This window comes from Moschus berezovskii, chromosome 6 (assembly GCF_049115385.1).
Source record: "Moschus berezovskii isolate FMDL1 chromosome 6, NW_MosBer_1.0, whole genome shotgun sequence".
Taxonomy (NCBI): domain Eukaryota; kingdom Metazoa; phylum Chordata; class Mammalia; order Artiodactyla; family Moschidae; genus Moschus; species Moschus berezovskii.
This window is the reverse complement of record NC_142465.1, coordinates 75,792,141-75,815,474: the sequence shown is the minus strand read 5'-3', so window position 1 is coordinate 75,815,474 and position 23,334 is coordinate 75,792,141. Positions and strand designations below refer to the sequence as shown.

At 41.5% G+C, this 23,334-nt stretch overlaps 1 protein-coding gene across 3 annotated transcripts; it reads left to right on the top strand.

The window, feature by feature from the left end:
- The first annotated feature begins 483 nt into the window (after nt 1–483).
- PRDM4 (PR/SET domain 4) lies at nt 484–23,255 on the top strand. 3 transcript variants are annotated; one of them, XM_088837170.1, is made up of 12 exons: nt 484–597; nt 948–1,214; nt 4,448–4,581; nt 6,185–6,370; nt 7,927–8,721; nt 13,168–13,317; nt 14,288–14,427; nt 15,343–15,428; nt 16,389–16,516; nt 17,227–17,541; nt 18,655–18,823; nt 21,571–23,255. In XM_088837170.1, the coding sequence occupies exons 2-12, from the start codon at nt 1,204–1,206 to the stop codon at nt 21,881–21,883; spliced, it is 2,427 nt and encodes an 808-aa protein (XP_088693296.1). In that variant the 5' UTR covers nt 484–597; nt 948–1,203; the 3' UTR covers nt 21,884–23,255. The 3 variants fall into 3 exon arrangements, with proteins under 3 accessions (XP_088693296.1, XP_088693295.1, XP_055251593.1); XM_088837169.1 differs by lacking the exon at nt 484–597 and adding an exon at nt 608–767; XM_055395618.2 differs by lacking the exon at nt 484–597 and adding an exon at nt 609–767 and having other exon boundaries at nt 14,309–14,427.
- The last annotated feature ends 79 nt before the right edge of the window (nt 23,256–23,334 follow it).

The following is a 23,334-nucleotide window of genomic DNA, read 5'->3' as shown; positions in this document are numbered from 1 at the left end:
TAGCATAGCGCCTGGCTTGCAGTAGGGAAAGAATGGCAAAGAGAGAATGAAAAGGTAATTTGTACAAAAATCCCCAAAACCACCCTTTATGACTTCAAGCAGGGAAATTGAGAGACCTTCAGGTGTAACTTGTGGTGACAAATATTTTGGATACAATTCCATTTCCTCCTGGACAACACCGCCAACATAGCTGGTTAAGTCCCTTATTTCAAATCTTGTAGGCTTGCTTGAACCCACGCTTTCCTAACCGAAGGATGCCATGAAGACCGAAACCCGAAGTCTGGGTGATTTTTGCGACTCGGAACCGGCTCGCAGGGTTCAGGCCAGCCCCGGTTGCTTAGCAACGGGGTCGATTGCTCGGCGATCGATTCGACCGGGCCGGACTGAGACGCGGCGCTCCAGGACGAGCCTCTCAGGGCCCGCCCCCTCCGGCGAGGGTCCCCGCCGCGCGCAGGCGCGGGAGTAGGGGGATGGGCTGGGGAGGGGGAGTGAGCGCGCGGGCGCCTCTCGCGGGCCGTGGCTGGGAGGGGCGCACGCACGAGGGGCGGAGCGGCGGGCGCCGAGAGTGGCTGAGGAGCCGGAAACGCGCCTTGGAGGGTGCGGCCCTGAGGAGACCGCGGGCTGGGCTGGGCCGGGCGGGAAACGTTAGGCGAGCGGCCCCCGGGGCGCGGGGGTCGTGCGGGCGGGGAGGGCCCCGAGGCGAGCTCTGCCCGGATGAGGAACAAAGCGGCGGGGCAGGCGCGCGCGCCCCCCCGCGCGGCCGGCAGGTGGGCTGCGCGCGGGCCCGGCTGGGGCGGGGCGAGGGCGGCCTGCGAGCCCCAGGCCGGTGGGCGGGCGACTCGGCCGCCCTTGGGAGGCGGTGTCCGCAGGCCCAGGCTCTCCGGCGGCGGGGGACGCGGGCCGCATCCTCCCCACGTTTGGGTGACCGCCCTTGTCCTCTCCCTCAGGTCGGGCAGCCCCCCTCCCGAAGCTTCTGGAGGAAAGGCCCCGGGTGTCCCCTGGCATGCCCCATCTCGCGGCGGGGTGCGCGGCCGCCGACCCTCGGGAGAAGTTGGGCGGTCCCGGGCGGCCCCGGGGACGAGTGGCCGCGTTTGTGCAGCGGTTGTAAGCAAGATGCGGTAGCACGTGACCTTGGAACGCAAACCCTGATGCCGGTTCCCCGCCACCAGTGTGCGCTTTTCTCTGACCCTTGGCCCCCAACAGATGCAACACAGGTAAGTAGCTTGATGGGCCGAGCTCTGGTGACATGTTTGGAAAACATGTAGCAAATAAGATTTCAGAATACCTTTGTTTTTGGTGCCGTTGGGCAGGTTACAGGTGCGATTTGCAAATAGATTTGTCCGAAAGGGAACAGGAAATCCAGAAACCAGTACTGGGTTGAGTATACTCTCATTAGGCTTGATTTGCGCCATATGTGACTAGTTGTTCCGAATAGCCACACGTTGATTGTTGGCTTGTTGTGCATCTTTATCCTTGCCTTTGAGTTATTTGCGCGTTTAGTTAATATTTGAATCTGAGTTTCCAGGTGTATTTTTAGCTCATCACCGTGTTTCACCTTGAATTTTGCTGGTTACCATCTGGCTTGGCTGATAATGGAGAGAAATTAAGTTCTAAAGTACTGTACCCTACAGTATAGAAGTGTGCCAAAGAGTTACATTTGACTGTTCTTTAAGGGCCCTTTCATAGGCTGTTGAGGATAAGGAAGATTTAAAAAATTCACTCAAATTACTGAAAATTGTCCATTGCGTTTGCAAAGTGGCTGCATTTCAGTTAGTTTCTTATGTCATTCTAACAAAAAGTTAATAAGATCTGCAAATGGTTCATACCTGTTGTGCTCAGTTGTGTCAGACTCTTTGCAACCCCATGGACTGTAGCCCACCAGGCTCCTTTGTCAATGGAATTCTCTAGACAAGAATACTGGAGCGGGTAGCCATTTCCTTCTCCAGGGGAGCTTCCCAACCCAGTGATTGAACCCAGGTCTCTTGTATTGGAGGCAGATAGATTATTTACTGTCTGAGCCACCAGGGAAGCCCCATGGGTTATTCATAGGTCATGTAAACTAGAGAACATGAAGGGAATGATTCTACAACGAATATACGTAGGGAAGAATTGCGAGCTTAGTACAGTATCTTGATTCTGGCCGTTCTCCTAGCATTGCTTCCTAGAATCTCATGTAAGAAAAGTAGCTAGGATAGAATTGCACTTTGGAATGAGAGTGTCTTAGGAGGATCGTATTGTAAATTCCTTTCATCTGCTTTCTTTCTGTGGGATACTAGTTACCTTTGGTTTATGACTGCTGAGATCATCACATTTGGGTGACTCACAACAAAGCAAAAATCTGCTGAGCCTCACATTAACTCTGGTTTAAACTGGTTTGAGAAGGACTAAGTGTCAGCCTAGAAACACCATTTTGATTTTTATCTTGAGATTATGTGCACAGATTAATACTCAGGAACTTTCAGTATAGAGTTTGAAGCTACAGACTACAGCAGAATCTTAGTTTTGACCAGGAATCAAACCCATGGCCCCTGCAGTAGAAGCACAGCCGCAACTTCTGAACTGCCAGGGAATTCCTACATTCCTTTCCTTCCCCTTCCTTCCTGTGCTGGGTCTTGGTTGCTGCATGCGGGCTTTCTCTAGTTGCAGTGAGAGGGAGCTACTCTGGTTGTGGTGCACGGGTTTCTCATTGCCGGAGCTGCTCTTGTTGCGGAGCATAGGCTGTAAAGCGTGCGGGCTCAGTAGTTGAGGCCCATAGGTTCAATTGCCCAGCAGCACGTGGGATCTTCCTTGTAGAGCATAATTAAATACAGTTATTAATGTGCCGTCCCTCATAAGGTGCACCTCGTTTGCTAATGTGATTCTAGTTGTCTTTTCTAGTAAGAACGAGTTTGCATTGCTTCATCCAAATCACGGTGCCTACTCTGTACAGGGTGCTGTCTTCAGTTAGCTTTGTACACTTTGTTAATGTCTGGGAGCTTAGGTTTATGAGATACCTGGCCTGGGATAAGGTTGAAGTCTGTAAATATGGAATAATGCAGGAATAGGTTTATGTCCGGAGAAGGCAATGGCAACCCACTCCAGTACTCTTGCCTGGAGAATCCCATGGATGGAGGAGCCTGATGGGCTACAGTCCATGGGGTCACAAAGAGTCAGACACGACTGAGCGACTTCACTTTCACTTTTCATTTTCATGCACAGGAGAAGGAAATGGCGACCCACTCCAGTGTTTTTGCCTGGAGAATCCCAGGGACGGGGAGCCTGGTGGTCTGCCATCTATTATGTGTGTGCCGAAGTACATGGGAGGAGTGAAGAATAGGAATGGGACAAATGGATCTACACACTCCTTAGCTGTGAAAACAAAATTTAATAGGTTTTTAACCTGAAAAATGGCTACATCAGCAATGAATCAACATGAGAATAGTAATAACTAACATTGATTACCCCCTTACTATAGGTGTTAAACACTGGGCTAAGTGCTAACATGTAATGATCTCACCTAATCCGTATAACTGGGCTGCCCTGGTGGCTCAGTGCTCAGTAACCCACTGATAACCTCCAGTAGGGTCTTATTCAGTGTTCCTGTTACTCTGATGATACTGCTAATGGCAGTGCAAGATGGATTGCATAGAAAAGGCAGTTCTCAGATTCTTCAGCTTGCTGAAGATAGTCTGTAGATTTTTAGAAGTTTGATGTATTGAAAAGCTTTTTGACAGTGCTTCGCAGCATGATCTGTGTTCTTCCATTTAATTGCTCTGTGATTTGGGGTGTATGACAAGCCCTCTTTGAGCCTCAGTTTCCTCGATTCCCTTATTTTGAAGAATTAGTGAGCTAATATGAAGTAATTTTTTTTATAAAGTATCTAGCACAGCTTACCTAATAGACCTTGTTATGTGTAGGATTTTACTAAGATTATTGATTAATTATTAAGGTATCTATACAGAGTTTTAATAAAATGCTGATCCATGGAGAAGATACGATGCTTCTTCACACTGTTTGCTGTTTAATTCAGACCTAGTATCACTTTTAACTTTTGGTGAAAAGAGTTAGTAAAAATTCTTTGAGTAAGTTAAAACAAGTCCTGGTTTCAAGTAATAAACCAGCTGGAGAAATGAGATACTGTGAAAGAAAAACAGGTGAATTAAAAACACAAAAATGCCTCGTAGCCAGTGTACTCTAAGGATTGCAGACTTTGCTTTAAATAGCATGCTTAGTATTTGGAACAAGGCACACCTGAGTTAAATCCTGTTTCTGCTGTATGACAGCCAAGTTAACATCTCTGAATCCCAATTTCCTTATCAGTAGAATATCGGAGAGCTGTGTGCATAGAAATGAAGTTGTAGTTGATCAAATCACATGTCCGCACCACCATTGTTTTCGGTTCTTCAGTACCTTAAACAGAGTCACTGAGGCAATTTTTGCATAACTGCTTGTGTCTAATTTTTCTTAGGATGAATGAAATGAACCTGAGTCCTGTGGGGATGGAGCAGCTGACTTCGTCTTCTGTGAGCAATGCCTTGCCAGTCTCAGGGAGTCACCTGGGGTTGGCTGCCTCACCCACTCACAATGCCATCCCTGCTCCAGGTGAGTGGTAAGGGAGAGGGACTGAATTCCAACACTTAATTGCATTAACTCTTCTAAATGGAACAGGTCAGAGCCCCTTTCAGAGTGGATGGGAGTAGCCCAGCAGGTCAATGGCAGTTTCACCTGTGGTAGCAATTTTTGTAGAGTACTGAAGTTCTAGTGGGTAGGATAGGGGTAGCAGGTTTTCCTGGTTGTACTCTTCTTGAGTTAGTGCCCTTTTGTCTAGAGCTGTAGTTGACTTGGCGTTTTATCTAGGATTACCCATTCATCTATTCTTGCCCTTGACATTCTGTCCCTGGGTTATTAGGAGAGAATCAAAGTTACTGTACTAACTCTTCCTAGAACACATGAGAAATTCAGCTTTGTTCTTTATCATACCTGGAACTGGCACCAGCCACAAATGCACCAGACCTAGAATTATAGTCAAAGAGGTCATCTCAGAGATGGAGCTCCTACATGGAACTCCCCCTGAGCCTCAGTACTCAGACAGAATAACAGTGTAGGGAAAGCTCATTTTCCCCCATCACCGTATGTTTAAAACCTTTTTATCTGCCTAGCTGAATTTTTTCTTTCTATTGAAATAGAAAAGAAGCAAACTCTTGAGTCTTATAGCAGTGAACTAGTGATTCTTCGGGTCTCTGACATTGTAATGTATTGGACTCTGTTTTTCAAAATAAGAGTTAATGCTTAAGAGTATTTTAAATCTGCAAGTTTAAATAGTTCTTTCTAGAGAATTACCTGCTTAATTACTAAAATGTAGCAGTTAAATAAGATTGATCTTATTTAGGGTCTCTTCACATTCCTTTTAGTGTCCACAAAATACATTTTTTTAAAATTCATTCTTAACTCATTTGTTTCTTAGGCATTCCATTTAGTAGACACTCTTATTAAGGAGGAAAAACCTGTTTAAAAATACTTCCACTGGCAAAAATAGTGCAAATCTGCACTGCCCGAGTTGGTGAGTTCATTATGATGGGAAGCCACAGGGTCACTTCAGCATTGTGTGGATAGATGTAGACCAAGGTGGATGTAGTGTGTAAATTTTTAAAAATCATGAAGTATAGCATATATGCAAAAGATTGTATCAAGATATATATGTATAGTTTTCCATCTAATTCTAGGTTTTTTCCCCAAGTAGAAGCATATCTATGAAATTTTTAAAAGTGATGCATTCTCACCATATAAAATGGATAGTATAATAAAAAATATTTTTAAAAAATCTGTACTGTCAGCTAGTCAGAGACCACTCTGAAGTTTGATATATTTCTTTGAAACTTGGTGTATATTTCTTCCCATTCTTTTTATGTCTAAATAATTTGGTTTCTTAAATTGTATTTAAACTAGGTTTTAAATTGTAGTTAAATGTTTTGGTACCCGAGAGCAATACAGATAACTGAATGATCAAGTTGGCATTTTAAAACTGACTTGCAGACTAAATTTAGGGCTTGTCTGTGGATGTCTGCCAGTACTGTCTATCTGGGGATGTAAAGGGCTACTGGGTGAGATTTTTGCCTGTTGTAAAAACCTTCCTAAGAGTTTAGCCAATGGTTACAGAATTTTAAAGTACTTAACTTTTAATTGAGGAAAACAATTTTTTTTGTAGGCCTGCCAGTGGCGATTCCAAACCTGGGTCCCTCCCTGAGCTCTCTGCCTTCTGCTTTGTCTCTGATGCTCCCAATGGGTATTGGGGATCGAGGGGTGATGTGTGGGTTACCTGAAAGAAACTACACCCTACCTCCACCACCTTACCCCCACCTTGAGAGCAGTTACTTCAGAACCATTTTACCTGGTAAGTGTTCCAGTTATTTGGGAATTTACAAGAAATAATACGTCCGACCCTTTTTTGTTTTAATTATTTATTTAGATGCCCCGAGTCTTAGTTGTGGCACTTGGGATCTTCAGGTGCGGCGTGCAGAATCTCAGCTGCAGCATGTGGGATTAGTTCCTTGACCAGGGATCCAGCCCAGGCCCCCCTGCATTGGGAGTGTGGGGTCTTAGCCACAGGACCATCCGGGAAGTCCTTATAGCAGCTGACTATTAACTTCAGTTCTCAAAGGCTTGAATGATTGTTTTTCTCTTTGTCACTGTTAGATATTAATTTATGTGGGGAAAAATTGTATTTATGTACTTTTCCTCTTAGAACATAGATAACATTATTAATAAAGCAGTTTGACTAAGGTTAATTTCTTAATGGCACACAAACAGTATTTCCCTTGTCTCCTCTAGGTTCAGTTTTTATAATTGGTTCAATTTTTATAATTCTCCAATTGTAATTCCTACCAACCACATGTCCTGCTAGTGTCATTATTATAAAGTTTACTGAATTTCTATTCTAAAATATTATATACTCATTTCAGAAAATTTGGCAAATAAAGAGGGAGGGGAATTATTCATAGTCCCATTATCCATCTTTTTGGTGTACTTCCATCCTACCTTTTATTTTTGTGTAGGGGTTTTTACTGTTTTCCATAATGAAGACTGTAGTACTTGCAATACAATTATATACCTTTTTTTCACTTAATGTTTTTCTCTATTTTTACATAGTTATTTTCCCCAGCTGCTACATGGTTTTCATAATTATCCTTTTTAATGACACATTATATTCTACTGATACTTTATTCCATGGTTTATTATGTCAGTCTTTATTGATGGGCACTTTTTACGAGTTTATTACTGTTATGTAAATATATTTGGGTATATTATTTACAAAATGCATTTAGGGCAGTTTACTGTAAGTGGAGTTTCTTATGTAAGAGGGTGTGAATATTTTTTTTATTATATATACTCAATACTTTGCAAAGACGTTTTAGAAATTTGGGCTTCTACTGGAGATGCAGCATGTACCATTTCACCACATACTCCTTAACAGGAGTGTTCAAGTATTTTTTTCTGTTTTAATAAATCAAGTATAATTGTGATTTATTTTGAATAGAGCCTAATGTTTCTTAATAGTTTAATAAATAAAAATTTAGTTATATTTAATTAAATTTTATTTTTCACATGGAATATCTGCTTTTAAATGATTTGACCTTTTAACTCTTATAGAGCAAATTTCAGCATCTTGGGACTCAGGAATTCCAACCATGTATATATTATTAAAAGCAGAAATGATTAATTTCTAGTGACTTCAAAGGAACATAGTTAATTTTTATGATTTCTGACTTTCACAAAACTGAATTATGATGTATTATGTTGCTGTTTATAAAGTATGTATATATAGCAAGCCAAAGAAATAGATAGGAGCTTATTTTGCTTTAGTTGCATTTGTAAGAAAAAGAGCTTTTAGCATTTGGAATTCTTAATATACTGAAAAATTCCTGATATCTCATCTTTTCCTTTTCCCAGGCATTTTGTCTTATTTAGCTGACAGACCACCTCCTCAGTATATTCACCCTAACTCCATAAATGTTGATGGTAATACAGCATTATCTATTGCCAATAACCCTTCAGCACTAGATCCCTATCAGTCCAATGGAAATGTTGGATTAGAACCAGGCATTGTTTCAATAGACTCTCGCTCTGTGAACACACATGGTGCCCAAAGTCTTCATCCCACTGATGGTCATGAGGTGACCTTGGACACAGCAATCACCATGGAGAATGTCTCTAGGGTCACCAGCCCAATCTCTACAGATGGAATGGCAGAAGAGCTGACGATGGATGGTGTTGCAGGCGAGCATACCCAAATCCCAAATGGCTCTAGAAGTCATGAACCTCTGTCTGTGGACTCTGTGAGCAACAACCTTGCAGCAGAAACTGTAGGACATGGTGGTGTGATACCCATTCATGGGAATGGCCTGGAGCTCCCTGTGGTCATGGAGACAGACCATATTGCAAGTCGGGTCAACGGGATGTCTGACAGTGCCCTCAGTGACTCCATCCACACCGTGGCCATGAGCACCAACTCTGTAAGCGTGGCACTCTCTACCTCACACAACCTCGCCTCCCTAGAGTCTGTTTCCCTCCATGAAGTTGGCCTAAGCCTAGAACCTGTGGCTGTCTCCTCCATCACCCAGGAGGTTGCTATGGGGACAGGTCATGTAGATGTTTCTTCAGACAGTCTTTCTTTTGTACCACCTTCACTGCAAATGGAAGACTCCAATTCAAACAAGGAAAATATGGCAACCTTGTTTACAATTTGTGAGTGTGCTTAGCCTTTTTCTTTTGGAGATATTGATAGAAAGGGTCATCATCCTTAACAGGTTTAGTCACAAAGTCAGGTGTTAATTAAGGGAGTACAGAAAGTAACTAGACTTTGAAACTTTTATTTGCCTATGTATTGTCCTTTATGTTAATGTGGTGCCTTTTTCTCAAATAAGCCTTTTTCTCAAATAAACCAAGTGATATATAGATATTCTGTTGGTTCTTAAAGCATCTTCCTGAAGTAAGGAAACAGTCATTTCTGTATTTTACAGATAAGCTTAGCCTAGTAATACTTAAGCTATTTCCCAAGATTTCACAGAGTTAATTATAAAAGTAAATTTCAGTAAGGTGTTCTGTGTGACTTGCCATGTGCTTTTTCTATATAAGACAAATTTATTAGATCATGTGTAATTTTCCATCCCCATGGAAAAATGTAAGTGGATACAAGTGAAATTTTTGGATTTTTTTTTTTTTTTTGCTCAGAATGCATATAAATTACCATAGTTTGGCATGTAAAAGTTCTTTTTATGGGGCAACAGTAACAAAAGCAATATAAAAAGTCAAAGTTGTTGGTGTCACTACTACTTCATTCATGCAGTAAACATGTTGAGTGCTAGTAAGCACCAGCCTCTGTACTAGATGCAGCATAAAAAATAATCTGCAAGAGGCTTTAAGGAACCTGCAGTCCGAAGGGAAGCATAGGCTAGTGAATAGGCTATTGCATTATGGTATACTGAGTGGAAAGACGGGATTAAGTGTCTGGTGGTGCTAAAGGAGCCTGAGCCGGGAGTGTCTCACCAGACTGTGGAAAGCACAAGGAAGGCTACATATGTGTTAACACAGACCTGAAGAGCAGACATGTCCAAAGTGGAGAATCAGGAGGAACAGTGTCCCCCGTGGGAACTGGCACCTGTAGTTTGAAAGAATCATGAGTGGTTCAGAATTGCTGAAGCATAAAACGGGTGGGGAGGGACTTCCCTGGTGGTCCAGTGGTTGGGACTCTGAGCTTCCACTGCAGGGGGGCACAAGTTCGATCCCTGATCATGGGGCTAGAATCCTACATGTGTGGTACAACCAAAAAAAAATAAAACCCTCCCTGCCTCAAAAAGAAAACAGAGATGGGGAGAGGGATATGTGAGGAGAGAAGTAGGAGCCAGAACACGGAGGGTCTTCAAAGAGCAGACAGGGATTTTGAGGAGGGAGGGTTGGGGTAGGGGTTCTGCTGTGGTGTGAGGGTAGCAGGCTTGTTAAAGATGGCGATGCCATAGTTTAAGGGCAAGGTTATGGTATTCCAATCTAGAATAGAGATAATGATGGAAAAAGTGGAAAATATTAACAGAAAACTCCATCGATCTTGTTGATTGGGTGCAGTTGGAGGAGAGCAGGTTTAGGGAGAAATTCTTGGTTTCTGGCTGGGAAACTAGGTGGATAGTGGCCGTTCCTTAGGATGATTAATGGTGGCAGTGGAGTGGGTTCTTTGGCTGCGCTTGGTCGTCCTTGCTTTGCGAGGCCTTTCTGTAGCTGTGGCCCCTGAAGGCTGCTCTTGGTTACACTGTATGGGCTGCTCACTGTGGCTCCTCTTGTCGTGGAGCTCAGGTCTGAGAGCGTGGGCTCAGTAGCTGTGGCCCGTTGACTTAGTTGTCCCGAGGCATGTGGGGTCTCCCGCATCAGGGATCAAACCCCTGTCCCCTGCACGGTAGGCAGATTCCTATCCTCCGGGCCACCAGGGAAGTCCCGTGTTTTGTTCTTGTTGAGTGTAGGTGAGTCCAGTGTCAGACATGTTGATTTCAGTGTCCAGTGATACCTAGAGATGTCAAGTGAGAGCTTGAATCTGGACTCAGAAATCTATCTGGAAACGTTCAGGAATCCTCAGCATTAAGGTGTTAATCCTAGCCATGGATGGAGAAGGCAATGGCACCCCACTCCAGTACTCTTGCCTGGAAAATCCCATGGACGGAGGAGCCTGGTAGGCTGCAGTGCATGGGGTCGCGAAGAGTTGGACACGACTGAGCGACTTCACTTTCATGTATTGGAGCAGGAAATGGCAACCCACTCCACTGTTCTTGCCTGGAGAATCCCAGGGACAGAGGAGCCTGGTGGGCTGCTGTCTGTGGGGTCGCACAGAGTAGGATACAACTGAAGCGACTTAGTAGCAGCAGCAACATAGCCATGGAAGTGAGGTGAGATCCTATCCTAGTTAAGTGTGTGGAATGACTAGGCTAGGTAATGCTAAGGTACAGTGGCAGAAGAAGAGCTGCTAAAGTAAGTTGAACAGGATGGTCAGAAAAGGAGGCGGCTTCTGGTGCTACTGAAGCCAAGCAGCAGGGAGACCTTTTGTGTTAACCCTTTAAAGTCTCAAATATATAATTTTAAAATAATTTAGGATTGTAATTAACGTGTGGTCATTAATTGAGGAGAAGGTAAGAGGTGGCTTAAGTCAGTCTGTTTATCCTTTTGCGGGGAAGGGTGCTACACCTAGCGCCATGTGGGATCCTTGTTCCCTGACCAGGGATCAAACTTGTGCCCCCTGCGGTCAAAACCTGGAGTCTTAACCACTGGACTGCCAGGGAAGTCTCCTGTTGATCCTTTTTCAAGTGGGCAAGTAGAACCTCTTCTGAGTGTTTTTCAGAAGAAATGTAATTAACATACACATTTTAAAAGTGTACACTTTAGTGGCTTTTAGTATGACGACAAGGTTGTGAACGATGATTATTATCTAATTCAAAAATTTTGGTACTCCATAAAGAAACCTTGTTAGCAGTCACTCTCACCCCGGCTCCCCATTCTCAGGTAACCACTCAACTGCTTTATCTATGGATTCGCCTAGTCTTGTCATATAAATGGAATCCTACCGTATATGGCTGTGCCTGGCTTCTTTCCCTTAGCATAATGTTGTGATGACTTATCCATGTTATAGCACGTATCAGAATAATATTCCATTGTATGGATATACCACATTTTGTTCATCCATTTATTTTTCATGAACATTTTGTTGTTTCTTATTTTTGACTATTCAGTGCTGGTATGAATATTCACATACAAATTTTTGAATGAACACATGTTTTTAATTCTTGAATATATATGGGAATGAAATTCCTCTTGAGGAATCGCCGGACTGTTTTCCAAAGTGGCTGCACCATTTTATATTCCCAGCATCAGTGTATGAAGGTTCCAGTTTCTCTACATCTTTGCCAAGATTTCCTGTTTTTTCCTAGTAATAATTGAATTTTATTTGTAAAAAAAATAGTGCATGTTTATGGCCATCATAGTAGGTGTGAAATGGCATCTCATTGTTTTAATTTGCATTTTCTTAATAACTAATGATGTTCAGCATCTTACATGTACTTATTTGCCATTGGTATTCTCTGAAGAAAGCCTGTGACCCTTTTTTGCCGTATGAAATCTGAATCTCTTTTGTTTGAAGAGTTAACATGGTTTATAATTAAGAGCATCGGAGAATAAGTCCTCATAGAGTGTAGGGGATCTCTAGTCTGATTTTAAAGAATTTTAAATCAAGTAGTACTTGAAGAAGTAATGTATTATTACTGCTTTGACTAAATATGAAAACTTTAACTGATATTTTATGTCATTTAAGTGGTAATGTCTAATAGGTTGTTTAGGGGAATAAAGGCACCTAGAAGACTGTGGTTCTAAGGTTTATGTATTACAGCTATTTTGTGAATGAATTCAGAAAATTTGAACAGTCATTGACTAAATAGGGTCATGAATACTATTCCTTATCAAGGAGAAAGGAAAGTAAAAGAGCAAAAGATTTGTGGAGGAGGACACTCCTGAGCATATGAACATGAAGCACAGAACAATGTATGAAGTCAACATTTTTTTTTTTGATAATGCAAAAAGAAAGACCATATGAACAATAAATTAAGAATGTTAAGCAAATATGTCTGCAACAGTATGATCCTGCATATTTTCTTTGTCTTAAGAACCTGTCATCCAAACGTGGTCAGCCAGTTTGTTAACAGTGAAGCAGGAGCAAGCGGTGGTGTAAGCGTCTCTGACACCGTTGTTCTGTGTTGTCACTGCATCACCAACAGCGTTTCAGCTCAGTTTCCTCTTAGAGTTTGGCGGACTCTAAATCTATTTGACTTCAGAACATCATATCTGAAGGAATTACTTATCCACTTAATGTAAGAAATAACACACTTGATTCTTGAAGTAATGTGTTATTTTTTGATCAGTGTTTTTCTTATGCACTGAATAGGAAACTTGTCCAGTTGTATTAAAAAAAAAAATCTTGCTGAAGAAGGATATGAGTGGGTATACATGTAAGTGTAATAAGGTAGCCCTTTGACCAGAGCATTTCTCCTAGAACCTTGCTTCATACTGGTTACATTTTAATGATTCACATTTAAATAAAGCAGGTGGTCATTGATCTGTCTGCTGGAACTGACCCCATTTATGTCTCACATTTGTCATCTGCAGGGTGCACTCTCTGTGACCGAGCCTATCCCTCAGACTGCCCTGATCACGGACCGGTGACTTTTGTTCCTGACACTCCAATAGAGAGCAGAGCCAGGCTTTCTCTCCCAAAGCAGCTTGTTCTCCGCCAGTCAATGGTGGGAGCAGACGTTGGTAAGACCCTGGGAACCATAAAACTTGATCAAAGTCTCTTCTTCCTTTGTAGGGTAGAGTTGTAAAAGTGGATGTGTATAATTTAGAGATTACTTGCTTGATCCAAAAGTCAATTTATGGCTGAAGATTTATCCTTTTATGGAATACTTGTCCAGTGATGATAGCACTAAATCAAGTTGAACACTTTATTGGAAAAGTTCCCCTTTCTTAGGATCAGGATTGAATAGAGGAGAGAATCCTCCTCAAAGGCTGAATCTTTGAAGACTTGGCTTTTATTTTCAGCTGTATCATCCACTGTCAATTATCATGACAAATCACTCCTTGAAACTTAGTTTCTTTTATAAAACCGGGAAAATTCACCATTTATAACTTTTTTATCACCAAAAATACTTTCTATCAAATGTTTATAAATTCCTTAATACTCCTTTGAAAAAGAGAGTAAGAAACACAGACTGCCACAGTATGCTTATCCATACTGGAATGTAACGAGGTATCTGAATTTTTGCCATTCTTTGAAAATACGATACTAGACTCGTTGTTCTTTCAGGTGTAGCTTAGGCCATCGGTCAGTTGAAAGCATTAAACCACTTACATAATAAAGAGCAGTGGTTTAAGCACAAATGATCTCAGAAGTTTGGTTTATTTTGTAGTAATTGCTTTACTTTTTTATAATAGGGTAATGTTGTCTAGTCCTTTTAATGTATCCACTTGGAGGGACATAGTTGGTTCCTTGTGTATAAACATTGGTTAAGGAATTCTGATACTGCTTCTTTGCATATTTCTTCTGAGCCCAGTCTAATCTGTTCATTACTTTTTCCTTATTTATAGAATAGAACCTATAAGATGTACCTACCTTTCGGGAGTGCTAGAATATCAGCAGTTCATAGATTGATGGAAAATAAGATTCTTTGCATGAGTTAAAGTACTATCTTCTCTATCCCGTTAGATGTTTAAATTATTGATTGTGTAGTTGGTGTCCTTGCACTGATAGGTGTGTGGACTGGAGAAACCATCCCTGTTCGGACTTGCTTTGGGCCTCTTATTGGCCAGCAAAGTCACTCCATGGAAGTAGCAGAATGGACAGAAAAGGCGGTTAATCATATCTGGAAGGTCAGTGTTTTTGAAATTTTTCTGTGACTTTTGGATGCTTTTATTGTAATGAAGTAGTTAAAAGCAATGTAAAAGTCAGACTTAGCCAAGATTCATACAGTGCCATTCATCCATCAGTCATTGAATACTACTTTCTGTTCTTGCTAGCCAAATTATAATACATAGCAAAATGTCAGATATTGAATATAGAAGATAAACTATTTTAGTCTCCATTTTGTTAGTAACCCAATGACTACTCATTTTTATTACTTGTGGCAGCTCCGGCTTTGGACCTTGTTTATATGTTGAAAGTCTTATTTTGTAATCAGCTAAAGCATATTTAGCTTGGGAAACAATTCTAGACTTGGAAGCTAAGATTATTTCTCTAGTTTTCTAATGGAAGGCGCTGAAAACTTAAGTTTCTGATATAAACAACTATTCCTATAACATGTTTATATAGAATCTTAGTAGATTGGGAATGATGCTTGTTAACATTGAATTAAGGCGGAAATGGATCTTGTGATAGTTGGAGAGGTGAAGTGCCACTGGCATTGGGGACTTTAATTGTGTTGTCCAGACGAGAACACAGGAATGCTAGGTTCACTGGAGAAAAAAATAAGAAGAGGTGGTTCTCTGACCTTAATGTCTGTTTGTGTGGTGGGTGATGAAGACAACTAGAGTTTTTTATGTCTTTTCCAGTCAAGCCAAAATGTGACTAATCAATAGCAACATGATTCTGTATACTGAGCACTAACTGTAGGTCTCTAGTGGTTTTTATTGCTGGAAATAGGGTGACTGGTGAAATGACAAACATGTGAGAAGACAACTGTGTATTTTCACACTGGCTAGGAAAGCTGGTACCAACTGCAAAGTAAATGAGATTATTGCTAGAACTTGTCAGCTCATTTGATGTGTATGTTTGCCTTCTGTTGGCAGATATACCACAATGGTGTCCTAGAATTCTGCATCATTACAACTGATGAAAATGAATGTAATTGGATGATGTTTGTCCGCAAAGCCAGGTGAGAGTAGACTTGGATGCAATAAATAGTTATGATTCGGATATTTTTCAGTAGGAAACTTTGAATAAAATAATAAAGAATTGAAAAATCCAATGACAGTGATACCTGAACATAGCTTAAAGCCTAAGGCTTTTCATTTTCTTCACCCCAGTAGTTGTTGACAAATGGTGATTATAAATTAAAATATAAGAAATTATCCCTTTTTTATGAGCAGTTTATTCAGTTTACCAGTGCAGTAAAAAATGATACAGTTACCATTGAATTTCCAAGTAGTTTCCTTTTCTTTATATTGGCTACTGGTCAATCCCTTGGGCTTCCCAGGTGGCGCTAGTGGTAAAGAACCCACCTGCCAGTACAGACGACATAAAAGATGCCGGTTTGATCCCTGGATCAGAAAGATCCCCTGGAGGAGGACATGACAACCCATTCCAGTATTCTTGCCTCCAGGCAAGAATCCCCATGGAGGGAGCCTGGTGGGCTACTGTCTGTAGGGTCACACAGAGTCGGACACAGCTGAAGTGACTTAGCATGCACACATGCAATCAACCCCTTAGGCTGCTGTATTAATTCTATCTATTTCTGTGTCTTTGTCATAGTGTTTTAAGACTTCATTTTACTTACATTTCTTCTAGCAGTAGACTAGAGTGTTTCTGACTATAAAGAGCAATGAGGTGATATACTGAAGTAAGAATTCTGTTTCTAAACAAGTTAACCCTAACAGGTAGTATAGGTAATTAGAGAAATGGCCCCAGAGAAATAGTACATCTAAGTTTTCATATAAGATTTCACTATAGGGATATGATGTGTTTAGTATATATTTTGAAATTAATATGTTTGATGGGTCCCTGGATAGGGAACTGCGATTCCACAAGCTGTGCAGTGTGGCCCCCCAAAATTTTTTAAGTAAACAAATAATAAGATAAAATTAATATGCTTGATTTGTTAAATGTGATAACCTAGGAATCGGGAAGAACAGAATTTGGTGGCTTATCCCCATGATGGAAAAATTTACTTCTGTACCTCCCAGGATATCCCTCCTGAAAATGAACTGCTCTTTTATTACAGCCGGGATTATGCTCAGCAGATTGGTAAGTTTATATATAAGACTTGTTTGTCATGAATCTAACACAGTAAAAATACCAAGGATCATTAGTATAGTTTTGGTAATGATTTACGTGTAAGCAGAAAATCACATACCTTTGTGTATGTAAAAGCAGAATATTAACCTTAGGATAGAAGTGTTAAGATCTGTGAAGTTCTTCATATACTGAAGAACCAGGCAGCCGTACCAGCCAGGCAGCATGAACTTTGATTTGGGGAATTTGAAGTTCCTGAGTTCCTTTTCGAACCATTACAGTTTTAGGTTCATAAAGGACAATGCTGTGAGTTGAGTTAACCTTCATAGTCTCTTTCTTTGCACTGTGTCATAATGACAAGTAATGACACTCCGTCCCCTTTCTGATATCTGCGTCAGAAGCATTCTCTGTCCTTTTTCACTGTAATAAAAGTGACACACACAGGCACGCACGCACGCGCGCGCGCACACACACACACACACGTTTGCGTGTAACAAAATCTTCAGTTTTTTGCCTAGGAAGATGCCTTATAGTTCAGTATTTACCAGGTTTTCCCGATGTGCCTGACACACTATTTGAGATGCTGGGACTCGAGCATTGAACAAGATGTGTTTAATTTTACAGGTAGTGGGCAAGCTGGAAATTTTGATAGAGGGGAAAATTAGAAGCAACAATCACTAAGTTTTAAAATTGAAGTAAGTACATTGAATTTTATTTTTAAGGTGTTCCTGAACACCCAGATGTGCACCTCTGTAACTGTGGCAAGGAGTGCAGTTCCTATACTGAGTTCAAAGCCCACCTGAGCAGCCACATCCATAACCACCTTCCTAGCCACGGCCACAGCAGCAGCCATGGGCCAAGCCATAGCAAAGAGAGGAAATGGAAGTGCTCCATGTGCCCCCAGGCTTTTATCTCTCCTTCCAAACTTCATGTCCACTTTATGGGTCACATGGGTATGAAGCCCCACAAGTGCGATTTCTGTAGCAAGGCTTTCAGTGATCCCAGCAACCTGCGGACCCACCTCAAGATTCACACAGGTAAGCTGTCCTGGACCATGAAGTGGGATTTTGAAAAATTAGAAATTGGTAAGGGCGTGGCAGCAAGACAAGTCTTGCAAATAGGGTTGAGATCAGGTGTTAGGGAATCGGCTGACTGACAGGAGGACTTCGTTGGGTCATGAATTGTGTGGAATAACCGCCTCCTCAGAGAACAATACTAAGTTCCTCCATCTTCCAGGTGGCCTAGTCATAGTTTGAAGGTGACTGGGAAAATGCAGTTAATAATCAGGGAGTTCATCTGTGTGTTTGGACTTGAAGGTAATTCTTCAGAAACAGCTAGAGCATACTATTAGAGGTCACCCCTGTCACTAGCCAGAGCCAATTTCTGTCCTTTGAATATTGTTTGTTGAACACCACAAGAATTTATTGAGTTTCTATTTTCTAAACTCCATGCACACCAAACCCTTTCTCTTAGCCGTAAGTTTTTATCATATGCACTATAACAGTAACTGGTTTAGTTTGGTTTTCTTGGTTGGGTCATATTCTTCAAAGCTTTGAAGGTAAAATTCTTCCTTATCCTTTTGCATTAAGACTGAGTAGTTCCAGTAGAGTGTGTGTGGCCCACAAACCTTAAGATTCAGAATGGCTTTAAGAAAAGGTTTGCTAACCCCTGACTTAGAGTAGCTTTTTTCCTACATTCTTAAAAAGATTTTATTTCATCCTTGGTTTATGAAGACATGTATTTTAAAAAAGAAAACTAAAATTTAGGTTGTAAAAATATGTTTGCTTATGGACAGGTACTAGAATTCTTGAGGTTTTTTTTAAAAAAATGATTGAATTAGGCACTAGGGTTATAAGTTTTTTTTTTTTCCCCCAGAACTTGTATCATGTGTTAGCTGTAAACAGTAAAGAGTGTGTGTACAGGTAAACAGTCATAGGTCAGATTTGTTAGCTTCACTAGCTTTAGTTGCAGCATGTAATTCAGTGGCTCTGAGTGGCTCTAGATAGACAGTCCTAGAACATGAGGTTCTAGTTACCAGTCAGTTCTGTTTTATTCCTGCCTCTGCCACATACCTGTACAATGTGTCTCTTCTTGCTGAGAGTGCTCGTGGCACTTTGATTCACAGTGTGATCATTTGGGTTAATATGCAGGTCAGAAGAACTACAGGTGTACTTTGTGTGACAAGTCTTTCACTCAGAAGGCTCACCTGGAATCCCACATGGTCATCCACACGGGGGAGAAGAACCTCAAGTGTGACTACTGTGACAAGTTGTTCATGCGGAGGCAGGACCTCAAGCAGCACGTGCTCATCCACACTCAGTGAGTGACCTGTACCTGAGGCTGCTCGGGCAATGAATGGAGGCGTGTGTGTGCCGGCTCACTGTCTCTCCCGCCGTGGCGCCTGTAGCTCTCTCCTGTGTTCCACACAGCCTGTGTTCCGACCACGTAGGTCACAAAGCTAAGGTTCTGGTTTATCCTGGGAGAGTTTACGTGCTTGCTTTGTTATCTCATTTTCACTTCTACTCTCTTTATTTCCTTTTTTCTTTTGTTTTTTTGAAACATAATTTCATTTGATTAACGAATTTTTAAGTACCTCCTTGAAGGCCAGAGATTTGCTAAGTGGTGAAAATACAAAGATGAGAATGGTCCTTGGATTTAAAGAGCTCAGAGGCCATTAAGAGAAACAGAAGAGTAAGGAATTGCCATGCTGTGTTGCAGATGTTAGAGTAAGTGTAGGATCCTGCAAGACTATAGAAGAGGGTTACCTCACCCAGTCTGCGGGTGTCCTGAGAAAGCTTCCTGGTAGTTGGAGCTAAGTATTAAGGTATATTAGAATTTTTCAGGGAATAGTCTTCTAGAGAGATGAAATGAGGTATGTAGAAACATGAATGTGAAAAGGACTATGAAATAAGAGTGGTTCTCTATAGTGAGAGCATCCCATGTATGTGAGAGTGATAGAGGGAGGCAGCGGCCAAATAATGAAGAGCCTTTTATCCAGTTCAAAATTAAATTTCATTCTGGGAATAATGGAGAGTCATGGGGGCATTTTTCCTCCCCATGTACCAGGAACTGCTCTGCTTTGTGCGTGTGTGTGCATGTGTGTGTTTTCACTATGGTATATAACACATAAATTTTTCTGTCTTAACCCTTTTTAAGTATGTAGTTCAGTGATGTTAAATGTATCTACATTCTTGCGCAAGCATTGAAGGATTTTAAGGGAAAGAATGTCATGGTGAGATATCTGTTTTATAGAGACTAGTCTGGCAGCAGGACAAGGGGGTGGAAGGAGGAGAAGGCCAAATATTGGACAGCCCGTTAGAAATTTATTGCATGAATCCAACCATAATTAATTGTCCAGCCTGTGTTAGTTACAGTGATAAATAGAAGAGAGCAGATTCTGTGGTCCTTTGCTTTTAGCAAGTGTTAGAAGAGGGAGAAAACATTAGCTTGTGTTTTATTTATAAATACATCAAAAATGGAACCTTTATTATCATGGGTTTTAGATAAATACTTTGTTTTCATATTAGCTCTTTTATCTGGTTTGTAATCACAGTGCAACCTGAAACACTAAAATACCCAAGGAGTCTGGATCTGCATTCCTCTAAGAATGACCTTTTAAAAGAAAGTTTTCATTAAGTGGTTTCATTATTAGTATGAAATTTTAGAAATTAGATACATTAATTATCAAATTTTATATATAGTTTTACATAGTTGGAACTGAAAGAGCTCTCTGCGGTCATTTACTCTAACTGCTTATATTAGCTTGAGCTGCCACATCAAAATACAGTAGACTGAGTGGTGGCTTAAACAAAAGAAATTTATATTCTTAAACTTCTGGAGTCTGAAATTTGAGGCCAGGGTGCCAGCATGGTTGGGGTCTGATGAGGGCCTTCTTCCTGGCTGCCTTCTTGTTATGTGCTCAGGTGAAGGAGAGAGTGAACAAGCTCTGATCTCTCTTTCTCTTCTTCTGAGGACATAACCCCGTCATGGGGGTCTCATCCTCATAACCTCATCTAAACTGTAGGTCCCCACTTCCAGATTCCATCACATTATGAGCTGAAGCATCAGCATACCAATTTAGGTATTCAGCCCCTAACACTGCTCGTGATAGTTCCTTGGGAAATGTGAGAAACAATGATTGGTGCTAAGGCCCCACCTCCAGGGATTCTGATTTAGCTGATCAAGGGCAGAGCCCTGGCTTTGGTATTTTTAAAAAGCTCGCCAAGTGGGTCTAAGGTTCAGTCAGGGTTGAGTGCCCCATTTTATCTGTTTAACATGTTGGATTTTCATTAAAACATAGGGTTCAGATGCTCAAAAAAAGTTTAAAAATTTCTACTCTGTATGATCCCCAAATTTCTTGGCAGCTCTAAGATGCTTTGACGCTGCTGACATCTTGAATTGGGTACTTGTAGGGGCTACTGTTAACACTAGTTAGATACCACTATGTTGCTCAGTTGGCAAACATTTTCAAATTTGAGTCTTCCAGTTGGTAAGAATGTGGGACAACAGGAGCTCTGAAATGGCTGTTGATGGACGTTTATATTGTACAACAGTGTTGGAAAAGAGCTTAGCATCACGGTGGTAAAATTGAAGGTGTACATATCCTTGGATCCAGCTGTACCTCTCCTGAGTATATGCCCTAGAGGAACAGACTCACATAGCACTGTAGAAATGTTCACATAGCAGTCTTGCCTGTGGTGATAAAACACAAAACCACCAGAGTACCCACTAACAACAGACAGAGGCACAACCAAGTTGTGGTGTATTTGTAAATAGCCTCCTGCCATGGAGGCAACTTGATTGACTTTCACAAAGAAGCAAAAACACAGAAGAGATACATACAGTACAATCCCGTTTACCTGGAATTCTAAAACAGGCAAAATCGGTCTGTGCTGTTTAAACCGCACACGTCTTATGACTGTTCTATATGATACATCTCCTATAGAGAAGTTTGATTCTAGTTAGGCAGAGCTTCTCAGACAAAGGTCTTGAGGTTGTGCAGAGTGTGTGCCTCAGTTGTATTTGTAACCCCAAATCAAATGTTTTTTTCCTTGTGTTCCTCTTAGAGAACGCCAGATCAAGTGTCCCAAGTGTGACAAGCTGTTCTTGAGGACAAATCACTTAAAGAAACATCTCAATTCACATGAAGGAAAACGGGATTATGTCTGTGAAAAATGTACAAAGGCTTATCTAACCAAATATCATCTCACCCGACACCTAAAAACCTGCAAAGGGCCCACCTCCAGTTCATCAGCACAGGAGGAGGAGGAGGAGGACGACTCAGAGGAGGAAGAGTTGGCGGACTCCGTGGGGACAGAGGACTGTGGCATCGGCAGTGCTGTGTATTCAGCAGATGACTCTCTCTCTGCACATAAATAGAAGAGAAAGAAGCTGACTATTCTGGATGGAAAATGCAAAAGGGAAAAACACATAACCAGTTATTCACTACAGTGGTTTTTATATAAAATAGTTTGAGTCCTTCCAGCCAACAGTCAAAACAGACTAAGTGGAAATGGATAAAGCACTTACAGAAGAGTCTCATAATGAAAACACTTAAAAAGTTTAAGAAAAGAGTGTCCTCTTTTTAAGTGGTGTATGGGGAGGCAGGTGTCAGCTTTTGAGATCTATTCTTTATTTACATGATAATCTGGGTGGTAATGTTTATACCTGAGTCAGAGCTGCCCTCTGCCCAACAAATCAGATTTATTTTAAATTCTTTCATTATTTCGTTTTTCTCCCAACCCATTGATTTGGTAGCAACCGTCGACTTGGTCCCTGCATCACAGTTGTCCTGATTGTGGTTCTGGTGTTATGTTTTATGCACACTTGTAACTTAAACTCATCCCAGAATGGATTGGAACGTAACAGTGTAAGCTTGTTACTCTGACCGGGGTTCACACATTTAAAGCACCACCTGCCTTCATCTTTCCTGGCTGCTGGGGAGTTTAGGGTAGACCTTGCTTCCCAGAATTTTACAGGTACCTAGAGGGCAGGTGAGAAAGGAGCAGCCAGGCAGCAGGCACTGATGGAGAGGTGGCTGGGCTACTGTCCAGAGTGCTTCTATCATGTGCTCTGATGGAAGCTGGGGTGAGAGACCTGATTGTTGTTCCTTAGAGATCTTTGAAGGTTTCGATACATCTCTGTCTCCAGTGAAGCCTCTAGCACCCGGACAAAGAGTATCTGGAGGTGTAACAAGCCAAGTAATGCCTGCTGTGTTGTCTCCTGATAGCAAGGACATGTGGACCAACTGACAGGTACCTCGGCCCATGGAAAGAAGGAGGGAGTGATCCTTTCTATCTGGCTTATTCTCTGAAAAGGATCAAGACACCATTAAAATGTTGCCAACTCAGAATGAGAAGACACGGTGCATTTGCACAGTTAGGCGCTCCCAGTTGTGGTGAAGGACCACATCAGTTAAACACGGTGGATTCCAAAGGATTTGGAAAGTGCAGAAGGTCAAATGGTCACCACATGGATGTATTTTCAGGGTTCCAGCTTAATTCACCTACCCATCTGATCTGTCATCTGGTTTTTCTCATGTATAGCCTGCTTTCAGCAAGAAGCAAACACATCCTGAAGTCGATGGTTGATGGAACATGCTCTCCTGCTCTAAGGCACAATCTCTGGGCTGGAGTGGAGAGGACTCTGGTGGGAAGGTTTTGCTGCTAATGTATTTATGGAATGAATGGTTTTCATTCAAATCTGTATCCCTCTAGGAAGGATTAAAATAAAAACTTTAAAAAAAATAGAATACCTCTTATAATCTCATTTTGTGGAAGGAGAGGATTAAGACTACGGGAAAATGAGGTGTCCAGCTTGAGTTTTTCTAA